Raw genomic sequence first — 20,140 nt, forward strand, 5'->3', positions numbered from 1 at the left:
ACCTATAATCTAATCCAAACACTGGAAGGCATAGTCAGAAGATCCTGGAGCTAGCTAGCTACCTAGACTATCTCATATTGGTGAGCTTTGGGTTCAACTGAGAGACCTTGCCTCAGTGAATAAGGTAGAAAGAGATTGAGAAAACTATTGGCTTCTACATGCACACACATGTAAGTACACACTAACACTACCATCAAAACAAAACACACACACACACACACACACACACACACAGAGAGAGAGAGAGAGAGAGAGAGAGAGAGAGAGAGAGAAAAGTAGACTCAAACCTCCCCAAATTTAAGAGAACAAACAAGAACAAATAGCAAAAAGCAAAAAGTAAAAAGAAAAGAAATGAAAAAGAAAAAGAGAGGATTTTCATGTTTGGCAATGTAGCCTTTGTTCTAAAAATGGAGGACCTCAGAGACAAGACACTTCTAATAAGAATACAAATATTCATGGTAGTTTATTTATAATAACCTCAAATTAAAACCATCACCAGGAGCATGAACACACAAACTATGCGTCTAAAGGATACAAGAAAACCCTGAACTATGGACAGCAGCAGCAACATAGGTGACTCTCAAAAATGTTTTTGAGTAACAGAAATGAGATGCAAGAGTACATACAGACGGCATGACTAATTTATATCGAATTCAAGGTCTGGAGCTCTAATTTATGGTAGAAATTCTGCAATCAGAGTGGAGGCAGACACTGACTGCAAGGAGCCTGAGGGGACTTCTGGGGCAGCCGAGTGTCCTGTGTCTTCATTGCAGTGGGGGTGGAGAGATTTATTAAAACTCAGCAAACTATGAGTGTACAACAGACTTGCAACTAAGATTTACTTCATTGATGTAAATACCAAAGACCAAACTATGCAACCTCTAGAAGATGTCTTAGAGCATGGCTCTGAAAGTCTTTGACATACTCATACCGATTGCTGTCACACTTGACCAATACACAGCAGCAGGTCTGGACCTAGGATTAAAAATCCAGCAGCCTCTACTTCCTACTTCTTGAGATATTTACTCTTTGGTCCCAAAGTACTATGTGTGAGAAAACATTGTTTTGTGGAGAGGTTCACATGGAGAAACAGGCAGAACCAATATGCAAGCTATGAGTAAAAGTGAATCCCCAAACCTAGTCAGTCCCCCTCCCCCAGCCCAATCTGGCACTGTATACAATAGATGGGCTGTCTCTACCCTGCCAACCTTTTAGTGTTTCAAAATTTAGTTCTGTAGTAGTTTGTCACACAGCAAAAGCTTATCAGAATAAATTCTAATACATGCTGCTCCAGTAGCGAATACCAAGCATATGGCACTAGCTTTGGACCCAGAGGTGAAAGTACCAGAAGCAAAGTACTGCAAACTCACACTACTGGTCTGTTTTCCTCTTTGGTGTTGGAGCTCAAATCCAGGACCTCATCCAAGCCGAGCAAATGGTTAGTTACCACTGCGCTACATTCCTAGTTCCTCTAAGAGAGTTTCAGTGGAAGCCTAACGTTGCCCAGAAAGTTATCAGTGTGAGTTTAAAGGAAGGTGAAGACAATGTGACTGGAAGGTGGAGGATGGGGATGGGGGATGTGCTAAGAAGGGACTGAAAGTTTGGTATGACTGTGGACCATAACAACAAAACAGGACTGTACTTAATGAGCTCAATGAAATAGCTAAGGTTCTTTAAAGCCATCAGAGTGTTGCCTGCCTTCTTACTGCTTAAGATAAAATGTAAGATGAGAGAGAAAATCCTTTTTTAAGAGGTAAGAAAGAAGGTAGGAGCATGGTGACACATGTCTTTAATCCCAGCACTTATATCAGGGACAGGTTGGTCTACATCATGAATACCAGGCCAACCAGGACTATATAGCGACATCCTGTCTCAAAAATCCAAACCAGACCAAAGTCAGAAAGATACAAGAACATGCTTCACAGATTTGTTTCAGACCAAAGATTTCCATAGGAATTTGTTAAGGAAAATCCTGGCAGATTCTTTGTCACATAACAATTTAAAAACATTTTAATTAAAATTACATAAATTTCACTCCTCCTTCCATTCCTTCTCAGATTCATGGCCTCTTTTTCTTTAATTATTAAGGTTCTCCAGGGTGCTGTCTTTTAGCTGTAGCTGCAGAAGAGGCACAAAGTAGAGAAGAGTTCATCTTCAGAGACCTGTTGTGGCTCTTGTCTTGAACCTTGATGCTACTCAGAAAAACTCCTCAAACTGTTAAGATAGTCCTTTGTTAGAATGGTTGCCAGTGTGGACTTAGAAGGTTCAGCGGCAGTACAACAAATCCCTGTTCTCCTAGCCCCACCTCTTCATCTTCTTAGAGTCTCAACCTTTCATAGGCAGGGAGCAAGGACAACACCTCCTTGTCCAATGGCAAAGGACAGAACAGAAGACACGATGTCTAAGAAACAACACAACCCAGCTAAGGCACGGCCACATGTGCTCACTTGAGCGTCACACTTTCTGCAATTAGTGATTGCAACACACTCATCCCAACCCTGTCCAGGGTCACACGAGCACCATGGGATTCTTTACTTCACGGGTCTTCTGATGAAGAATCACATCCAAGGCCTGTGGCTGAGGAGTTTCATTTAAGAGGACTCATGTTCCTGCACCTCGTTCAGAGGACCTGCTGCCTGACATTGCAAAGGCATGACACTTTTGATGAAGAGTCTTGTGAAGGACTGAGAATTAATTTCTCAAGTAGGAAAATATAAATAACTTATATTTAGGGAGTTGTCTGAGGTGGTTTTAAAATACAGCTCATGATTCTTTAATCCTCCTCCACTGAGAGGTGAGGTATTAGGGATCCCCTATTCTTGAATTTAGGTTGCATGGTTCATTGACCAATAGAATATAGTTGAAATAATGCCTATGCTAAGTTTGGGGCTTGGGTATTAGTGTCTTTCTAACTGTATTCTATTAATAGTGGGTACGAGGCTAGGACAAGTTGAAATTATCTGGGAAGAGGTATTTCAGTTGAAAAAAAAATGCCTCTATTCCATTGGTCTACAGGCAAATCTGTTGGTCATTTTCTTGACAGATGATTGATGTGGCAGGGACTAACCTACTGTGGGCAGTGGTAAGCCCAGGTAGTGGTTCTGGATGGTGTAAGGAAGCAGGTGAGTAAACCATGAGGAGCAAGTCAGTCAGCAGCACTCTTAGCAGTTTCTGCTTCAGTTCCTGCCTCCAGGTTGCTCCAGGGTAGACTATGATGTGAAAGTGAAAGCCAAGGAAGCCCCTTCCTCCACAAACTGTTTTTTGTCATGCTGTTTTATCACAGCAATAAGAAACTCTAAGATAGGATGAACAAGGAATCAGTTGTCCAAAGAATTCAAGGTCAATGTTCAAAGACTCTCAAAATAAAACACCAAAAAAATTAAAACAAAAAGCTCATCAACAAACTCCCCCCCCACTAAAAAAAAAAGTCAGGTGGGAAAAAAAAATCATCTTACCTATAGGATAACATCTCAGAAATCATGCAAAGAGAAAATGTCTAAGAAAGGCAGGGCTAAGGCGTACAGCTCAGTGATAGAAGCCTTGCCTAGTATGTACAAGGCACCAGCCTGGATTCCCAGAGCAACTAAATAAATAGAAAAGAAAGACTAAATGAAGTCAGACATTTCTATTTTTAATTATTAAAATTTATTCTAAATAATTATCACTAACATATTTGATTACCTGGGCTTATATGTGAATATTTGTATGCTTAAATATACATGAAATAATACCAATGTCTTAGTAACTCATTGTTCTACTGTTGCGAAGAGGCACCATGACCAAAGCAACTCCTTTTTTGTTTATTTGTTTTGTTTTTTCTTGAGACAGGGTTTCCCTTCAGAGCCCTGGCTATCCTAGAACTCACTATGTGGCCTCAAACTCACAGAGATCTGCCTGCTTGCTTCCTGAGTGCTGGGATTAAAGACCACTACTCATGTGTGTGACCAAGGCAACTCTTAGAAAACAAACAAACAAACAAACAAACAAACCCAATTTAATTGGTACCGTGAGTATTCCAAGGAGGTTTAGTCCATTTTCATCATGGCAGCATACATAGTGCTAGAACTGAGAACTACATCCTAATCCACAGGTAGAGAGGCTATGAGTGAGAGAGAGGGGGGGAGGGGGAGGGACCACCTCCACCCAGGGCCTGAATGGACACCTGAACAAACTCAAAATAGAAACCAGTGTTTCTAAAATAGTCAAGTAAACAGTATGACAAATTAAAAAGTATATTAAAAGTTGTTTTTTAAAAATTTCATTTGCATTGGTATTTTGACTGCATATGTGTCTGTGTGAGGATGTTGGATCCCGAACTGGAGTTAAAGACAGTTGTGAGCTGCCATGTGGGTTTTGGGAATTGAACCCTGGTCCTCTGGAAGAGAAGCCAGTGCTCTTAATTGATGAGCCATCTCTAGCACCCCCCTCAAATACTTTTCCCTAAATTGAAATGTAAAAAAACTTACTGAAACTTGTGAAATACAACAGAAACAGTGTTGAGAGGAAAAAGCATAACAATGAACATAGATTTAGGAAGAACTAAAGTCAAAAATTCAAGTTTACACCCAAAGAAACTCAAAAAGGAGAATGTTAAACCCAGTCTTAGAAGATAATAACAATGAGAGAAGAAATTAATGAAATTTAAAGAAAAAAATCACAATGAAATCAAAGGTTGGTTTTGGGAAAAGACAGAGATGACACAGTCACTTATGTGAAGGACATGATGCTACATGTCATATAAGGATAACACCGCTATGGATCTCCTTGGAACCGGGCTTTGGTGTGGGCTGAGGAAGACCCCAGTTTTCTGTTGCCATTTTTGGTCTTTCCATCTAGCCTATCTCCATCTTTGTGACTCTCTGCTGACCTTCAGAACCACTCTCTATCAGGAACCCCACAGCCGCCACCCTTGGCTAGAACCCAGAATGGGACAATAGCAATGAAAGGACAGAACTCCTATCCATCAAAGGCAAGACTAGATAGTTATACCAAGAGACATCTAAAAAAAGTTACAACTCCAGATGCCTAGATCCCAGCGAAAACACAGACATGAACAACCAAGATAATGTCTCCAGCAGAAAGCCAGCAACCCTACTGTAGTAGACTCTGAGGACCTTTGAGTGGATATTAATAAATGCCTAATGAAGACCATGAAAACAGAAGTAGTTGAATGAAATAATGAAAACAATTTAAGACACAAAAGAAGAATTTAGCAAATAGAATTGCTAAGAAAAAGTTAAGTCAAAATAAAACTCAAAATGAAAACCTTAGGAAGTCAAAAGAAAAGCCTCACCAACATATCAACAGACATAGATGAGGGAATTTCAGGTCTTCATGCCATGGCAGAAGAAATGAATACCACAGTCAAAGAAAATGTTAGATATAAAATCCAGGTACAAAACATCCAGGAAACCTGGGGTACTATTAAAAGACCAAATGTAAGAATAATAGGTATAAAGGAGTGAGAAGAAACCGAGGTCAAAGGCACAGAGAGTAGTTTTAACAAAATCATAGAAGAAAATTCCCCAATCTAAAGTAAGAGATGTTTATCAAGGTACAAGAGGCATACAGAACACCAAATAGACAGGACCAGAAAAGAAAACCCTCACAACACAGGATAATCAAAACACTGAATGCACAGAACAAAGAAAGGCTATTGAAAGCAGCACGGGAAGAAGACCAGGTCACATATGAAGGACGGTCCATTAGAGTAACACCTGCAGAGGAGCCTGGACAGATGTTTTACAAACTGAAAGACAACAGATGCTAGCTCAGACTACTATACCCAGCAAAACTACCAATCAAAACAGATGGAGAAAGAAACATTTCAGGATAAAAACAAACAATTTTTGTCTATAATCTAGCTTTACAGAAGGCACCAGAAGAAAAACTTCTAGTCTGAAAGGAAGGTTAGCTAGACCAATAAGGACATAAAGATTAAATGTCAGAACAGACAATAAAAAGAATAAAACCATATCATAACAACAAAAAATAAGAATTAGTAAACATTGCTTAATAGTATCACTCAATATCAATACTCTCATTTTCTCAATAAACAGTTTGGATAAGGAAACAGGATCCATTTTTCTGCTATATCCAAAAACACACTTCACTATCAAAGACAATTATCACCTTAGGGTAAAGGAATGGAAAACAGTATCCAAGTGAATGGAGCCAATAAACAAGCAGACTATAATCTGACCAAATAGATTTTATTTTGGTTGTGAGCCTAGCCTTTAATGGCTGAGCCATCTCTCCAGCCCCCAAATAGATTTTAAAACAAAAATTAATCAGAAGAGATAGGGATGGTATACTACATTTTTATGAAATGGAAAAAAAACCACCCCAGGAAGATATTACAATTCTAAACATTTATGCACCAAATACAAGGGCACCAAATATCATAAAGAAACATTACTACATACAGCTAAGGTCACACACTGGCCCTTAGGACTTGATATCTTACTACAGAGACACTGCTCATCCATGCTCATTGCTGCTCTATTCATAACATCCAGGAACTAGAAAGAGTCTAGATATCCATCAGCTGATGGGCAGAGATAATGAAAATGTACATGTACACAAAAGAGTATTATTCAGCTGTTAAAAATGATGAAATTATAAAATTTACAGGTAAATGGATGGAGCTAGAAATAGTCATCTTGAGTGAGATATCCCAGACCCCAAAAGATAAATGTTCCATGTTTTCTCTTATTTAGCTTGTAACTTTAGATATATGTGCTTCTAGTAACTACAGAGATTAAGCAGATAATAAGGAAAAAGAGTGGATCTTCCAAGGAGAGGGAAATGGAATACAGTGTTATAAAGAGATAAAGGGGAACAAGAATAGGAAGATTAAATGGGGAGGGGGCGGGAAAGCAGAGACACTAATACTAAAGGCCTTTTGAGAAGCTAAATGAAACCTACTCTAGAAGCTTCCCAAAATATACACACATGTGAAAGGAATTTAAGTGGAGTCACCATGGAGGAGATAATGCCCCAGCTAGACATCTTAAGCCATTAAGTTAAAGCCTCCAGTGCCAGGATGGGTTACATACTGTTGAGCTGCTGATCAAATGGATCCCATGGGCTGTCTCCTAAATATTACAGCCTCTTGTCCAGGCTATTGTAATCATCAGTCTCACCAGGTACAAACTCTATGACCTATCACAGCAACCGGCCTACAAGACAGACTGGTGAAATAGTGGCACAAGCATTATGGGAGTAACCAACTACATTTTCTTTTTTTTAAAAAAATTGAAGGCCCATTCTATGAGATGGAACCCATGCCTGACATGGATGAAGTGGCTAAGGACCTGGGACTAGATGTCATGGGCCCAAGGGAAAACCTACTAATACTTTGCTAATAAACTGACTCCTAATGACACACTAGCACGCCTGTAGTTCAGCTCTCATTAGAGAAGCATCTTCTTGTAGTAGATGAGAACTAACAAAGATACAACTGGACAATGTGCAAAGTGAGAAAGTTTTAAGCACTCACCCCTTAATGGCTCAAAGATCTAAGTGGAAAAGGAGACACCCTGTAAGAGTCAAGGTGGTGGATGACTTTAAGGAAATAGTGTCTTCCAGGCACAACAGAGCTGGTAAACATCTGAGCTCAGAGACTGTGGCCCACACAAGTTCAAATCATTCGAGGGGACACCAAGAACCTGTTTGTAATTGCTACCAGCTGTGAAAGGGAAACTCAGTTTTCTTTAATGGAGGGATACTGAGTATATCAACCACACATACTCCAGGATCTGGATCCATAACAAAGAGTAGCTGGCTAACATAAAAAGGTCTCCAAAGTTTTTGTTTCTCTTTGACTTTTTTTGTCATATGTTTGTGTTTTTTCTTTTGATTTTTTGTTTTGTTTTTTCTTTTTGATATCGAGAGAAGAACATGAAGTTATGTGGTTAGGAAGGAGGGGAGGATCTGGGGGCAATTGGGGGAGGGGGAAAGAGTATGATCAAAGTATATTGAAATTGAAAAAAAGAGAGTATTAGTAATACAATTTTATGTCCAAAAATTAACTGACCTAGATGAATAGGCCAGCTGGATAAGAGACCATCTCCTGAGACTCAGGCAGGAAGGAAGACAGAGGCTGAGCACAGGGCTATGCAGTTGTAACTGCAGCTTCTCAGGAAACGGAGCTCTGACTGTGTGAGCTCAGCAGGAGTTCAGGTCCAGTCTGAGCAGAACAATGAGAAATTTTCCCCAACAAAAAGGAAAATACAATCAGAATAGGCACACACACACACACACACACACACACACACACACACACACACACACACACAAAACAAATCAAATACTGGCAAGTTCTACCAAATATTTAAGCAATAAATTATACCAGTTCCACACAATCTCCTTTAGAAGATAAAAACAGATGAAGTGCTTATCAAACTCATGAGGTCAGCATTATTTTAACACCCAAACCAAAGATAGAACAATAAAAACAAATTGTAGGCCAAAACACCTCTCAGGAACACAGATGTCAAAATCTTCAATGAAACATTCGAAAGTATCCAATATCATACAGAAAGGATCGAGTGACACAAACAAACAGGATTTATGGCAGGGGGAGCTAACATTAAAGAATGGTAAGTGTGAGCTGGATATGTGCTGGGTTGTAGGCCAGCCATGGCTATATATAGCAAGGCCTTACCTCAAAATATTTTAAACATCTTCTTTTCTTTCTTTTTTTTTTTTTTTTTTTTTTTTGAGCTGAGGACCGAACCCAGGGTCTTGCGCTCACTAGGCAAGCGCTCTACCACTGAGCTAAATCCCCAACCCCCTTAAACATCTTCTTAATCATCATATTTACAAGTTAAATTTAAAACACATCAATCAGGATTTGGGATTTAGCTCAGTGGTAAACTTTGCCTAAAGCCGCCGAACCCCTGGGTTGATCCCCAGCTCGAAAAAAAAAAAAAAAAAAAAAAAAACACATCAATATATTCAGAAATACAACACTGCTTCAAAATAAAATATCTCAGAACATAAATTGGGAATTTCTTTAACTGGTTAAATAACTTTTATAAAACTCCTCCAGTTGGCACATTGAGTGGTGAGGAACTAAGGAAATTCTCATTGGGATGAGGAGGAAAGCAAGGGTACCCTCTCATCTCTCCAACATCTTACTGGGAGTTCTAGATAGCGGATTATGATATGAAGAAATAATAAAGTAAACATACAAGGACATAAACAACCTGTCCTGGATCATGCATGATTATCTACATATAGAATGTGAAAAAAACTGATTTTAAAAAAGCAAGCAAACAAAACCTTGGAACTAAAAAGTAATTATAAAAGGCTGCAGAATATAAGGTTAATATTTAAAAGTCAATCATTTCACTCGGTATTAACAATGTTTTAATAGCAACAAAGGTATAAACCTAATAAACGTGCATGAGATTTTTATTATTAAAATTGTTATTCTGAAAAAAAAACAAGAAATCAAAATTCCAAATTGATAGAGAATATAATACAACTCACTGTTAAGAAATCAGTCTTTCCTAAGGTGATCTAGAGGTTCTAAGCCAATCATAACCCTAGAAAGTCGGCCTGAGAGATGGCTCGGTGGTTCTCTTACAGGAAAACCATGGGTTCCGTTCCTAGCACCCACACTGCATGGCTTACAACTGCCTGTAACTCCAGTTGCTAGTATCTGATGCCCACTTATGGCTCCCACAGGCACCTGCATACATGTGGTACACATGTATACCTAAGCAACTCCCAGAAGTTTGGTTTTGGTTTATGTTTTTGGAAGAGCAATAAATGGAACCTGAGTTTTACTTAGAGAGGTGAAAGACCCAGACTATCCCATAGAGTATTAAAGGTGAAGATAAAGTTGGGGGATGAAACTTCGTGACCTTAAAACTTAGCATACAGTCATTGCACCCATAGAGTGTATACTGGCAAGTGGGCAAACAGAACAGGACATTATGGAGCCCAGAAATAAACTCACAGGAATTCACCTTGTTTTTGACAAAGGAGTAAAGATAGTTTCTTCAATGAATTGTTTCGGAACAACAGAAAATTCGTATGAACCCTTCCCCAACCAAAAGTCAAACAATAACCAGGCACCTAGACACAGACCTTGTGCACGCTCCAGGAAGGCACTGCATTTTGAAGCTATCTGGAGAGAAAGCGATGGCTGAGTACCCTTCTATCTCTTGGCATTTTGGGGTTTGGACAGAGATACACTAACTCATTCTAAGAGGAAGATTACCCTAACAGCTGTGAGATCATTCTGATTTCTTAGCCATCCACACAGATGTAATTACAGAGTAACTGAAGTTTTCACACAAGTCTCTCAAATGCATACATACAAATGAGCACCTAAGGTCATCCCACTGGGAAGGTACACATATGCTTTAAAGATACAGGTATTTTACGGTTACCCTTACAGATATTTTATAAAATAGGGACAGATAGGTGTGACTTTTGCATGTGCACCTGCACTCACACCCCCACCCCTACCCCCAGGTTGATTTTCATCCTCATCAACTACGAGATTTTGCTTTTAGCCAACCATTTGTTGACTAGTCTCCAAAGTAAAATTCATTTTCACTGTGTAAAACGGTTTGTCTTCATTAATGATGGAGACTATACATGGACTGACCCAGGGCTCCAACTGCATATGTAGCAGAGGATAGCCTTGTTGGGCACCACTGGAAGGAGAAACTCTTGGTCCTACCAAGGTTGGACCCCCAGTGCAGGGGAATGTCAGGGGGTGGGTAAGGGAGGGTGGATGGGGGGGGAACACCCTTATGGGGGAGGAGGAAGGGATAAGGGGCTTATGGACAGGAAACCTGGAAAAGGAATAACATTTGAAATGTAAATAAAGAAATCCTATAAAAAAAAAAAGAAAATTAAAAAAACAAAAAACTGAGGGGGAAAAACTTTGACTTTTCATCAAATTTGAATGGTGCAGCCTCCCTGGAATGCTATAAGGGATCATTAAGAAGGGAAGATTCCATCTGAGATCAGCCCTGGTTCCCCAGCTCTGAGTTCACAGAACAGTTGCCCCAGTTTTTCCCCCTCTGACAAAATGAAAGTTTCTCTAAGACAATTTCAAATGCCAAGGTTTGCTTTTTTTTTTTTTTTTTTTAATTCTACCTAGATTTACAAGTGGACAGGACTAGTTACTGGTAGAAGACTAGAGGAAATGTAGATACTATGCCCCAAGTGCAACTGCAGTTAGTTCCATCCTCTTACCTGTGGGGGCCTGCATGGCTGAACTTGGGATGGTGGCAGCATCTTGGGGAACAGTGCTGGTGTCTGGTTCAGGAGTGCTGGTTGTTGGTGAGGTGGGTGGTGGGCTCAGCAAAGTCCGAGGTTTCCTCTGTTAAAATGGATGAGGAAAAGTTTGCTACCATAAAGGTGACTTCTCTCCTCCTCCTCTCTCCCTATCACTCAGTACACTCATGAAGCCAGCGTATTTATCAGTGGAACCACATGTGATCTTTATTCTCTGCTTAGTAATTGGCCCCAAAGTTGTACGTATTGAAAGTCTTCAGTGAACATTTTCTGAATGTATGTCTATAATTTTGATCTTCCAAAGAGAAAGAGCTTAATGCACTTCCATGTTAAATTCAGTACCATAAGAACTCCAAATACTTTGTAAATTGGGCAGATAAAGGCAGAAAGTTTAATGTTTATGGTTTAATGTTATTGCTTTGTTTCTTTCTCTAAATGGAAATGAGAAACACTGGCAACCATAGGTCTTACTACTATTTTGAGATAGTTCTTGTATTTGAAACAAAGGCCTTCTGTGTGATTTCCTACTTATGGAGGCCCTTATTTTGTCTTTGGAATCTCTCAGATACATATTCACTCTTTTGATTAACCTCAAGATATACCCACATGCCTCTCTGGCCTTGGCATCCTTAAGGCCTGCAGCCTGTCCTCCACACATGAAAAAGAGACGAGTGTAATAAAGTAATTGTGTAGTAGATAGAGGTAGTAGTGGTGGTGGTGGTAATGGTAATAGTAATACTAGTAAGAGTGTAGTAGATAAAAGTAAGGACCAGGGCTAGGTATTAGTGGCAACAGATCAGAAATAGCATTCTATGTTATACAGAAAGATTAAGTGGTGAAATTGAGAATTCATATCCAATCAAAAAATAGATAACTAAGAGTAGTAACATTATGACTAAAACCATCCATCTATCCACCCATCCATCCATCCATCCATCCATCCATCCATCCATCCATCCTCCACCCACTCATCCATCCACCCATCCTCCATATACAGAATATCTCCCAAGAGACTAAGACATAAGGCACCGTAGGAAGAAAAGAGAAAAGACTAGGTAATTGACCCTGAGGAGCTCATATTCTATAAGGACACAGGTTAGCTAGAGTGACTTACAGGCATAGCAAATAAGTCAGCCAAATAACTAACTCTGGGAAATATGGGAACTGCAATGGAGAACCAGTGTGAACAGGGTTATTATTTCCATAGGATGACTCAATCCAACTCAGGAGGGAGGATCTGAGAAATCTTTGATTACTGGGAGTCAAGTGGAGATGAGATGCTATGCTGACAGAGACCACAGAGAAGCCTTTTCACACCATTGCTTTTGCTAGGGAAGATACCCACGAATAGGTGGGATGGCTCAAGAGGTAGTCCTTTCAGTAACAAATCAGTAAAGCTGGACTTGGTCTTTTCCCACATTAGAAGAAAATGTATGTCTTTTAGGTGTAGAAGGTGTGTATGTTGTGGCAATTTTGGAACTAGATCTAGGAACTTATCACTGCAGTCTTAAATCATTTCACAAGTTCTAACTTATCCCATAATAAAATAATGCTAGGGGGTTAGGGATTTAGCTCAGTGGTAGAGCCCTTGCCTAGCAAGCGCAAGGCCCTGGGTTCAGTCCCCAGCTCCGAAAAAAAAAATGCTAGTAGTATCACGCAGAGCTTTGAGGTATCACAATATGGGTGTGGTAGCTTGCATCTATTATAGCCTGACATTAAGTGATTAAGTGAAGTTTAAAAAAAAAGAAATGGAAGGAATAACAAAAGAAATACATTTACTGAATTAATATACTCTGTTTACATGTTAGATATCTATTTTGTGAAGGATAGTGAGGGGCAGAACTGTTATCTGTTGAAGACATTAGGTAGATCCTCTCAAAAATCAAACTTTGTTTCCTACTCTAACATTAGCAAATTCCAGATAAGTACTAAATAGGAATAACATAGGCTTTCCTCTTAAAAACCATCCACTAGACGGACAAGATGGCTAGGTGTGCTCTTTTTCAAGACGAAACATATGAATGGGTTGCCTCTTTGCTCTCCTGTGTCTCTTTCTGGGAAACCAACGTTTTACCTACCTTACTGCCAGGCTTGGGGCCTCTCTTCTTTGGAAATTTCAAAGGTTCAGCTGACTTGGATGGGGTAGAGGTGGGATGGGGAATAAGGATCTTGGGCGTCCGGCCCCGCTTCTTTCCTGGTTTGCGCCCTCTCTGCCCTGGCTGAGGCTCCAAGACAGTTTTGGTGCTGTTGATGCTGGGCTTCTCAGTGCTCACATCAGACGATGGGGAAGGATTCTTTGGAATCACAACTGTAAGAAAAAGATTCATTCCATCATCTTCCCACCACATTTCCATTTGTCTTACAGTTTCTATTACTACAGTGAAACACCATGACCAGAAAGCAAGTCGGGAAGAAAGTGAACTGGGATCACACTACTTCCACATCTGAGTCCATCACTGAAGGAAGTCAGGACAGGAACTCAAAACAGGGTAGGACACTGAAGGCAGGACCTGATGGAGAGGCCTTGGAGGGGTGCTGCTTATTGGTCTGCTCTGCATGCCTTGCTCAGCCTGCCTTCTTATAGAACCTAGGACCACCAGCCTTAGGATGATACCACCCAAAATGGGCTGGGACCTCCCCCATCAATCACTAATTAAGAAAATGTCTTTCGGGGCTGGAGGGATGGCTCAGTGGTTAAGGGCACCGACTACTCTTCCAGAGGTCCGGAGTTCAATTCCCAGCAACCACATGGTGGCTCACAACCATCTGTAATGGGATCTGATGCCCTCTTCTGGCTTATCTGAAGACAGCTGCAGTGTACTCATATACACAAAATAAATAAATCTTAAAAAGAAAATGTCTTTCGGCTGGATCTTTTTTTTTTTTTTTTTTTTTTTTTTTTTTTGAAGCCGGGGCCTTTTTTTTTTTTTTGGATCTTATTTTCTTGAGGTTCCCTCCTTTCAGAGAACTCTTTTATGTAAATCTGACATGAGGGCCACCGCCATCCCAGAAGGAAAATAGCTTGCATTTTCTGTCCTAAAGGCTCAGGACTGGGACAGAGCTCAGGAGTCTACACCCTTCTTCTGATGAGAATAAAGACACTAATTAAAGAGGAAGTAATGTCTCTCCCAGGTTACTCAGTGAGGAAAGAACTTTGTTTTCAACTGAGATGGGACAGCCAAGGCCATATCACCATGGTTGAGGTTTTAGCACGTAAACTGCAGTGAGGGGAGTGAGAATAATATGAAAATCATTTTTTCCTTAACCTGAAATGTTTGCTCTTTATTAATTTACAGTTATTTATTGCGATTTCCAAAAGTGTGAACTTTAGCCTCTGCTTCGTGCTCTAGCTATGCCTGGTGTCACACTGAGTCATCTACTTTTATATCCCTCTTGTCCTATCTATTGAGCTTTTTATTATTTTTGGTTATACATGTATCAATACTTAGTTCTCAAAGCTTAATACAGGGCCCCATTTTCTCTGAAGTCCTCTCTGACCAGGACACCACTGAGTGAGCACTTACAAAGTATTCTGTGCAATCTGTGTTATAAGGCTCCTTAGTTTTATGTCAATCATCCATCTTCTCCTTAAATTGAGAATATTTAGAGATAAGGAATACTTAATTCATCACACAAATAGCTTGTGAGCACTTTCTATCAGTTATATACTGTTTTGAGTCCTGGGGAATAGGTAGAACAGTGAACAGAACAGACATGGTTTCCACTCAAGGGAACATGTTAGTGTGTCTGAGGTTAGAATAGCTGGACATGAGGAGCAATGTGGAGAATAGCAATGTGGAGAGAAGAGTGGCACTAAAGCTGAGTAGATCAAGTTAGGTAGATAGCTCAGCTACTAAACTGCTTGCTATGCAAGCACAAAGACTTAAGTCTGAACCCAGAATCCATCTAAAAAACGCTGGCTGTGGAAGTGTGTGCTTTTAATCTTAGCTCTGGAAAGGCAGAGACAGGAAGACACCTGGGGCTCACTGCCAGATTTACCTGGTACAGTGGGTCAATGAGACCCCATCGCAAAAAACAAAAACAGGTTGGGGGTTGCTAAGGGGATGGTACAGTCAGTAAAGCGCTTGCCGCACGAGCACGCTCATCTGAACTCTGAACGCTCTGAACGCTCATCCAGCACTCACATACACCAACATAAATACAATACACAAAACATACAGAGCACTTGAAATTACTACATTCCATCAAAGTTTCCAAAATCAAAAGGATTAAAACCCATCCCTAACAGTGGTGAAGGATGTGAAGCAATTAGAATTCAACACTGCTAGTCTGAACGTACATCATTTTGGAAAATTATTTAGTTGTATACCTTATGACCCAACAAAAGATATGGCCACCAGCAGACGTCTGCTGGGTATTTATCCCATTTTTTGTGAGGTAAATGATGGGAAGAACCCAAATGACAAACAGTAGAACAGATTTCTGAAAAATATAGTATATGCATACAGAGGAACATCACAAGAAGCACAAAGGAACTACAGCTAACCATTTTTATTTGCAACGACACAGCTCAATCTCATAGAAATGTGCTGTGTGAAATAAGCCAAATAAAAAGGAAAAAGCCAGAATATATATACAATTTGTGAAGTTTAAAAACAGGGTTGACAAGGTGGATCAATTTGAAGGAACTGGATACCATGAGGGAGACTTTGAAATGCTTAAAATGAACTGTATCAGAATAAAAGAAACAAACAGAGAAGACAAAATATGGCTGAGGAGAAGGCTCAGTGCTTGCCACACAAGAATGAGGGTCCAAGTTCAGATGCCAGTATTCACATAAAAGTTACATCTACTTGATTAGATGTAGCCAAAGATTAGCAAACAAACCAGAAAAATATATCAAACACATTCAATCACAACCGTACCTAATGAAAGAGAGAGTCCTACATGATGCAGTGTTGTTAGCTGGGCCAGCTGGGAGAATAAGGACACCTTTTATTGATTTGGAACACACTGGAGAAAGAGACCTGGAATTGAGCTTCTAAACTTGTTTCTTATGAGCCGCCTACCAGATGTTAAAATATGGAAATGTTAATTAGGGAGTTATATATCTGAACCTGGAATCCAAAGAAGATGCTGGATTTGAAGATAAAAATTTGAGACTCATCAGTGTGTTTACTGATATGTAAAACCATTAGATGAAATGAGATATTGTTGACTATGAATGCATAATCAAGAAAAGAGAAGAAAGATCACTTCTGAAACGCATTAGTGTGCATCAGTTAGAGAGAAGAGGATCTAGCAAAGGAGACTAAAGAGTGGCCTAAAAATGAATCCAAAAGAAAATGAGTGTGAAGGGCCAGGAGAGTGGAAAAGGCAGCACCTCAACCTAGTGATCAAAGCGAACATCACCCCAACTAGAACACACCCAGTCTATTTATAACGTGATGGGCCAAGAGCATTGCATATGCACCATCTTTCCTTCAAATCAGTTATTTTTGAGATCAAACATACCAAAACTGAGTCTCAGTTAACAAAATAACTGGCCTTGTCAATGTTACAGAGAGAAAAATACAGGAATTATTCTATATTCTAAAGGTGAAAGTGACATACAGTTAAAGCAATGGTATAGTTTGGTTTAGAGCCTAGGGGAATATACATTTGAAAGGGATGATAATAATAGATCAATTGATAAGATTCGAATACTTACTCTGGCAACATCTGATACCAAGTGTGGCTTGCTGAGTCACACTAGGGTAGGGCATCATATGAATTCTGAATAGATCAGAGGATATATTTACCCTGTGATTTAGCAATTATAATCAGAGGTATAAACTCCAGGGAGACTCTTGCACACATATCTCAGCATATATATTAAAGTGCTCAGAGTAGTAGTATCTTTTCCAATATAATATTTTCATTTATTATTTGGGAATTTCACACCACACATCCTGATCATACTCACTTCTTAGTCCTCCCAGGTCTGCCTCCCACCCTTGTGACAACCCCTTGAAAAAAGAACAGGAGGAGGAGGAGGAGGAAGAGGAAGAGGAAGAGGAAGAAGAGGAGGAGGAAGAGGAGGAGGGGAAAGAGGAGGAAGAAGAGGAGGAGGGGAAAGAGGAAGGAGGAGGAAGAAGAGGAGGAGGAGGGGAAAGAGGAAGGAGGAGGAAAAGGAGGAGGGGAGGAGGAGGAAAAAGAGAAGCAGCAGCAACATCCAATATGTGTTGCCCATATATCCACTGGAGCACCATAACTCCCAGTGGTCAGCCTCTTAAAGAAATCTGAGTCCTTCCCACCTGACCCCTACAGATGATATCAATTGTGGAGAGCTACACTTCAGCACCACTCTATCACCATTATTAAGAGTTCTGTTCAGTGGCTTTCTACCTAGATTGTTACTCTTGGGGTGGGGGGAGTTGTCAGAGAAGCTTTCTATGTCCGCCTAAATACTTTTAAAAACCTAGCTTTCAGGGGTGGCTTTCTTGAGGCTAGAAAGATGGCTTAGTGGTTAAGAGCACTGGCTGCTCTTCCAGAGATCTCAGGTTTGATTACTAGAAGCTATGTGGCAGCTCATGACCATACTTTAGTTTCAATGTCCTCCTCTGGCCTATGGGCATAGAAATACATGCATGCAAAACATATACACACATAAAAATAAAAGTTTCATTTGTATATAAGAATGCACAAGTTTAATGCACATCATTTGATGAGTATGGCTACATGCACATACTTATGGTACCATAATCAAGGTAAAAACCATAGTCACCAGCTCCAAATTTTTTTCTGTTCATTATGAGTTCCTTTTGTGTGTGTGATAAGAACATTTAGCACAGGAACTCTACTTCTAACAATGTCTTAAGCACACAAGGATAGGCATTATGCTGTACAGTAGGTCTCTGGAACTTACCATACATCACTGAAACTTTATACCGAGTAACAACTTGTGTTTCCGTTGGCAACTGCCCTTCTAGTCTGTTCCTATACATTTGACTATTTTAGATACTTCCTATGAGTAGAATTATGTAGAATTACCCTTTTACATTTGGGCTTGTCCATATTATTATAGAGGGCATATTCTTATTCATTCTTTCCCTCTCCTTTTTTTTTTAACACTGAGTTTCATAAGCCACAATTTCTGTTTATCTGTTCATGGACACCTAGTTTGTTTCTATGGAATATGTTCTTGTATATTCTTGTTTTTAAAAGTTCTGTCTGGACTGGAAAAATGACTCAACAGATAAAAACACTGGCTGCCCTTCCAGAAGATCTGCTGGAAACTGTTCCCGCACCCACATACCAGTTCACAAGTGTCTGTAACTCTGGTCCCAAGGGATCTAGATCCTTCCTTGGCTTCCTTGGGCATCAGGCACACACATGGTTCACAGACGTAAATGCAGGCAAAACATTCACACGTACAATAAAAAAATAAATCAGAGAAAAATATTTTTAAAGTTCTGTGTTTTAATTTCTTCTGCAGCAATATGAAGATATATAAAATTTCTTTGAAGACTTTAAGAATATATTTGACAGTTAATCTTGTCTACTTGGTGAGATTTAGAATCATTTAGTGGAAAATTTCTAGGTGTGTCTGTAATGGTATTTCTAGAAAGTTTTACGGAGATGGAAAGATCTACCTCAGATGTAGGCAGTCCTGTTCCATGGGCTGGGGTCTTAGGCCAAATAGAAAGCAGAAAACCCAGTGGATGGCAGCATTCGTTTTTGTCTGCTTCTGACTACAATATGCCTCCCATTCCGGCCACAAGCCAGAACCCACCCTCTGTCACCACACTTGCCTTGCCATGGTGGACCACTGCCTTCAAACTGTGAGGCACAGAAAGCCTCCCTTCCTTGCATCATTTTTCTTAGGTATCTGATCACATACAATACTACTAAGGTTGACAGTGTTAGAGCTCCCTATCTACAGCAATACTGTGAGAAAGTTCTTCTCTTTCTTGTATAGAAAAAACCGTAACTCATTAAATTCAGTGTTCTTATTTTATGGCTAAGCCAAATGGCCTGCCTTGCTTTAAACTGATTATTATAGGTCTCCAGATAGTGATAGACTATGAACCTAAGTTGTGTAAAAGGAGTCATATGACAAACAGGGCTCTTAGTCGGTACTTAGTACATGTCTGCAGAACTGAAATGAAGCCAGATAACAAGAGAACAGTCCTCTGTCCCGGCTCTTTTCAGCAATTCTAATAGTTCTGTTTCTCCTTTCCCTGAAGCCTGAGCACATAGTGCACAGTTCTGAACTGAAACTGCCTTCACTGGCTGAAAGGGAGGGAAGCAAACAATCCTATTGGCCAGTTCTTAAAAACCAGACTGTGTGTCGTTTGTGAGCAATAACGAGATGAGGTTTCAGTCTAATTTAACAGCTTCGTAATAACTGCATCCAAAGAAGCTATCCTGGGGGGGAGATCTGGGGGTTCTTCTCATTAGAAAGCCCCAATCTGCCTTGCACGTTCTAACTTAATTATCCTGGTTGACAAAAAAAGATGATATCAAGGGGCCAGACCTAATTCTAGTTTTGTCCCTTATGATATGACCTTGAATTTGTCATTTAAACACAATCTTTTCTCACTTTTCTAGATGTAGATGATTAACCACTTTAATGGTTGTCTTATATCAGAGACGGATGAAGGACATAAGTATATTCCAACACACTGCAGTGCTACTAAGGTGGAAAGAATCCACCCTTAGTCCACAGTACGTAAGTTCTTATACACCTGGGCTTTCACTTGGCCTTAAAGCAACTCTTGTGAAGACTGGCAGTGTCTCCTCGAACAAATGAAGAGGGCCAGCTACATCAGAGTTAAGGTGGAGAGCTGGACACAGTTCTTTGGTAGAGCTGTTCACAGCACAGCATAAGAGACCTTTCTCTGAACAGAAGGGAGACAGCCAGTGAGCGCCA

General features: G+C 40.0%; 1 protein-coding gene across 6 annotated transcripts in view; it reads right to left on the minus strand.

Annotated features, from left to right (window-relative positions):
• The window catches only part of Scmh1 (Scm polycomb group protein homolog 1), a 125,042-nt gene that overhangs the window by 15,465 nt on the left and 89,437 nt on the right, over nt 1-20,140 (minus strand). For all 6 annotated transcript variants that reach the window (XM_032899070.1, XM_032899028.1, XM_032899045.1 and 3 more), the window contains 2 exons: nt 13,344-13,573; nt 11,224-11,350 (listed from right to left, as the gene is read on the minus strand). In XM_032899070.1, coding sequence (XP_032754961.1) covers nt 11,224-11,350; nt 13,344-13,573 — 357 coding nt within the window. The remainder of the gene's footprint in view (nt 1-11,223; nt 11,351-13,343; nt 13,574-20,140) is intronic.

This window comes from Rattus rattus, chromosome 1, assembly GCF_011064425.1.
Source record: "Rattus rattus isolate New Zealand chromosome 1, Rrattus_CSIRO_v1, whole genome shotgun sequence".
Classification (NCBI taxonomy): domain Eukaryota; kingdom Metazoa; phylum Chordata; class Mammalia; order Rodentia; family Muridae; genus Rattus; species Rattus rattus.